At 40.6% G+C, this 5,114-nt stretch overlaps 1 protein-coding gene across 1 annotated transcript; it reads left to right on the top strand.

Moving 5' to 3' along the window:
* Window positions 1-444: 444 nt before the first annotated feature.
* Window positions 445-969, top strand: LOC141041070 (uncharacterized). Its single transcript, XM_073507182.1, has one exon. The coding sequence runs from the start codon at window positions 445-447 to the stop codon at window positions 967-969; it is 525 nt and encodes a 174-aa protein (XP_073363283.1).
* The last annotated feature ends 4,145 nt before the right edge of the window (window positions 970-5,114 follow it).

Here is a 5,114-nt window from a genome sequence, read left to right as displayed (position 1 = left end):
ATATGACATTGTGTGTCATGTGGTTTGGGGACTTGTTTATGATCTTTATTTATGAATACTCAATGTAGAAGCTGGAATGTCCTGTGCTGGAATGTCAGGGGTTTAAACTCTGAGACTAGGCAAAGAGCTGTTAGACAAAAGATAGATGAAAGTCATTGTGCTATTGCTTGTCTGCAAGAAACTAAATGTGCTTCATTCGATTCCAGAACAATTAAAAGCTTTTGCCCCAAGAGATTTGACAGCTTTGCTTTCTCTCCTTCTTTGGGGGCCTCTGGTGGAATTCTAGTTGTTTGGAACTCATCTATTTTTTATGGGACTTTATTGCAAGTCCAACAATTTGCAGTGGTGATTGAGTTTATTTCTAGGCAAAACAATGAGAGGTGGACACTTGTGGTTGTTTATGGTCCTTGTCAGGGGGAAGCTAGGGATAATTTTGTAACCTGGATGTATCACCTGAATATTCCTGTGGATGAAAATTGGCTGCTACTGGGGGATTTTAATTTCTTGCGTTCTTTGGATAACAGAAACCTACCTGGTGGTGATTTGAATGACATGTTCATCTTTAATGAGATTATTGGGCACTTAGGTCTTTTGGAATTGCCCATCAAAGGCAAATCTTACACTTGGTCCAATATGCAGGATACTCCACTGCTTGAGCAGCTAGACTGGTTCTTCACTTCTGTTGATTGGATATCTGACTATCCCATGACTGAGGTGCTACCTCTTGCTAAAACTGCATCTGACAATGTGCCTTGTGTGGTTACAATCAAAACTTCTATTCCCAAGTCTAATCTTTTTAGGTTTGAGAATTATTGGCCGGAGCTGGAGGTTTTTATGGATTGTGTTGATTCTTCATGGCAGAAACAATCCAGAAAGGGGCATATTACTGCTAGGATAGCTGACAAATTTAAGTCCCTGAGAATGTGTCTCAAGAGATGGCAGAAGAACATTTCCAAACTGAAACTCTAGTATGTAAATGCAATAATGTTGTTCTGCTTTTGGATGAGCTTGAGGAATATAGACCACTTTACAGACATGAATCCAATTTCAGGAAAGTGGTTAAAAACCATGTTGAGAAATTGCTCCACCTTCAATGTCTTTATTGGAAGAAAAGATGTACTATCAGATACATAAAAGTGGGTGGTGAGAACACCAAGTTCTTTCATGCTATGGCTACTGAGAGGCATAGGAGGAATTCTATTGCTAGCTTAAAATTGCCCGATGGTACTTTGGTAACTGATCACTCACAAATGGAGGGTATTATATGGAATTGTTTTAAAAACAGAATGGGTTCTTCCAGGGGAATTAACATGGGGTTTGAACTTTCTTCCCTCACTGAACCACTTGAGGGTTTAGATATTCTCACTAAGCCTTTTCAGAAGGAGGAAATGGACAAGATTGTCAAGCATATGCCAGTTGATAAAGCTCCAGGTCCAGATGGTTTTAATGGTCTCTTCTTCAAAAGGTGTTGGCACATAATTTCTCAGGATTTTTATGAACTGGCCCAGGCTTTCTTTGATGGTACTGCTCATCTGGAAAATATCAATGACTCATATATAACTCTGGTGCCTAAAAAGCCCTCACCTGAAGAGGTGGGTGACTTCAGACCTATCTCTTTAACAGGAATGGGTCTTAAGTTCCTATCTAAGATGGCAGCCAATAGGTTTCAAGAGGTGATTATGCAGTGTGTTCACAAGAACCAGTATGGTTTCATAAAAAGCAGAACAATTCAGGATTGTATTGGGTGGACTTTTGAGTATTTACACCAGTGCCACCAGTCCAAGAGACCAATTGTGATTCTAAAGTTGGATTTTGAGAAGGCTTTTGATTCCCTTGAGCATGAGGCAATAGTGCAAATATTGAGATATAGGGGCTTTAATGAGAAGTGGATTCTTTGGATGAAGCAACTTTTGTCCACAGGTACCTCATCTGTTCTGCTTAATGGAGTTCTTGGGAGGAAGTTCAGATGTAAAAAGGGTGTCAGACAGGGTGATCCAGTCTCTCCCCTCCTTTTTGTCCTAGCTGCTGATCTCCTGCAGACTGTAATCAATGACATGTTCAGAAGGGGCATTCTTCATCTACCTATACCTTGTCATGACCAAGATTTATCTTGCCTGCTGACAAGGACCAACTTATAGCTCTGAAGGACATGCTCAAGGTCTTCTCTGTGTCCACTGGTCTTGATGTGAACTACCACAAATCCTTTATTATTCCCATCAATGTGGACACTTCTGTCATGACTGAATTAGCTGCTGCATTTGGATGCCAGATTGGGAAAATGCCATTTACCTACCTTGGGTTACCAGTGGGAACTACAAGGCCTAAAATGGTGGATTTTATGCCGTTGGTGGACTGCATGGAGAGGAGAATGATCTATGCCCATTTTTTTCCTTTGCAGTTTGGTTGTTCCTGCTGGAATTCTAAAGCAAGTGGAGAGAATCCAGAGACAATGCCTCTGGAGGAAGAATAGGGGTGAGCCTGCCCCTTCACTTGCTGCTTGGGACCTTATTTGCAGGCCAAAAAACAAGGGATGCCTTGGTATTCTTAATCTTGGTGTTCAGAATGTTGCACTTCTGCTCAAACATGCAAATAACTTTCTTAATAAAAAGGATCTCCCATGGGTGTCTTTAATTTGGGATTCCTACTATCATGGCAGAGTACCCCAAGGAACTTCTGATTGTGGCTCTTTCTGGTGGAAGGATATATGCAAGGTCATGCAAAACTTTAGGGAGTGTGCTTGGGTTCAGATTAATGAAGGGGACACTGCCCTCATGTGGTCAGACAACTGGCAGCTTGATGATCAGGTGTCTAGCCTTCAATTCAGATTTCCCAGGCTCTTTTCCTATGTTAAGGACCCCTGGATCACTATTAAAGAGTTCTTGGACTCTCAGGACATGTTCTAGCACTTCCACCTTCCTTTGTCCAGCCAGGATTTTGATGACCTGACCACTCTCCAGTCTCTGTTGGGCGGCCACAATAGAGCACCTGGGTCGAAGGATATTTGGTTTTGGAATGGCACTGCCAAGGGATACTCACCAAAGTTGTTTTACTCACATACTTTTGCATCAGAATCCTTCAACCCTTTAACAGCTTGGATCTGGAAGTCCTCATGTACAATGAAAATCAAAGTGTTCGCTTGGATGCTTATTATGGACAGGTTGAACACCAAGGACATGGTGGAAAGGAGGCATTGGCATTTGGAGGATGGAGTAAATTGTGTCCTTTGTCCTTTGCAGACTAGGGAAACAAGAGATCATCTGTTCTTTAATTGCAATTTTAGTGTCAGAGTTTGGAACTATCTGCAAATTGATTGGTCATCTGGTGACTCCATGGATGATTTGGTTATTAATGCTAGCAGGAGTTTTAGGAAGCCCTTCTTCACTGAAGTGGTGTTTATTGCTTGCTGGAATATCTGGATTCTCAGGAATGCTAAGGTCTTCAGGCATGAGAGAGCTGGATTCAATAAATGGAGAAGTGCATTCATCCATGATATTAGCTTAATGCAATATAGAGTGAAAGCTGCCTATAAGGATGATCTCCTTCGATGGATCTCATTTCTGCCACCTTGAGGCCAATATTCTGTAATTTTAACTTGTTTCTTCTCCTTCTTCCCTTAGTTTAGTTTTATTACCTCTTGTAATCCCCCATAATACTTGTACTTGCTCTCTCTTTATCAATAAAGTTTTGATATGCTGTGGGGGTTTCCCCTACAGTTCCCAGTCAAAAAAAAGCTAGACACCATATGAAAGATGCAACGAATATCACTCTACCAAGTTAAAATTGTCTCATCATAAGTGCCATTTCAACAAATTAGTAGTACAAGCTAGAAAAGAATGCGAGATGTAACCTATATCACACTCTGAAGTCAAACGTGTCTTATGATAAGTGATTGTTGCAGGTTACACAACAGTAGTAATTTGATGTAAGAACATGGTGTGATAGACAGATATTGTATGTTCTAGAAACAGGAACACGTGTCTTCTTCAAGTATAATGTGTAAAGTAAGCAGATGGAATTCAACAAAATTAGAAGCAATACAAGCTAGACATCACACATAACATGCAACCACATATAACAGTGCCAAGTTAGAGGGAGCACCGGTGATGGTGCACTAGGGGAGACGTGCTCATCATAAACACAGCTACGTTGAGTGTCTATGCATGTGTTGTCTTGGAAATCATCTTGGGGGGATGGAGGAGTAGAAACTGTAGAGGCCCTCCGTTTGGAAGGAGCACCTTTATCCGCTGCCTTGCTAACTTCCTTCCGCTTTATTGATTTTGAATTGTCAAGTAAAACCGACAAGAAAAAGCAATAAAATTCTCTCTTCAGAACTCATTCATGCATGATACTGACAATCACTACTTTGATGTAAGGCAAACACATGATACCAGGATGGAATATGTACGAAAAACAGGACGGCATGGCATGTTCACAACTGTTTGTGTAAACTAAGCAGAAACCATTCCAACAAATAAGAAGCAATGCAAGCTAGACACCACATGAAATATGCAACCAATATGACTCTGCCAAGTTAAAAGCGTCCCATCATAAATGGAATTTCAACAAATTAGAAGCAGCGCATGCTATAAATCATATGAAAGATGCAACTAATATCGCACTGCATATACTAAAGGTGTCTCGTCATATTGATTGATGCGGGATACAAAAAAACAATAGTTTTATGTAAGGACATGCTTAATAGACATATGTAATATGTACTAAATACAGGAAGGCATGTCACATTAACAGGTATAATGTATAAGCTAAGCAGAATAGCACATGCAGTTTAACCAGATTGGAAGAATTACAATCTAGACACCATATGCAACATGCAACCACATATCACGCTGCCAAGTTAGAGCAAGCACCTGCGATACTAGTGTAGGGGAAATGCGGTAATCAACTACAGAGCTACGTTCACTATCTTCATCTAGCCTTGTTGTTTCTTGAGAATCATGTCGGGAGGCTGACGCTGCATTCTTTAAATGTGGAGTAGTCCACCTGCCTGACTGCCTCATCATAAGTGATTGATGAGGGATACACAAGAACATTAGTTTGATGTAAGAACATGGTTAATACACAGATGTACTAGTATGTACCAAAAACAGAAAGGC

The sequence above is a fragment of the Aegilops tauschii genome, chromosome 2 (assembly GCF_002575655.3).
Source record: "Aegilops tauschii subsp. strangulata cultivar AL8/78 chromosome 2, Aet v6.0, whole genome shotgun sequence".
NCBI classification, from domain to species: domain Eukaryota; kingdom Viridiplantae; phylum Streptophyta; class Magnoliopsida; order Poales; family Poaceae; genus Aegilops; species Aegilops tauschii.
This window is presented reverse-complemented; position numbering and strand designations above follow the sequence as displayed.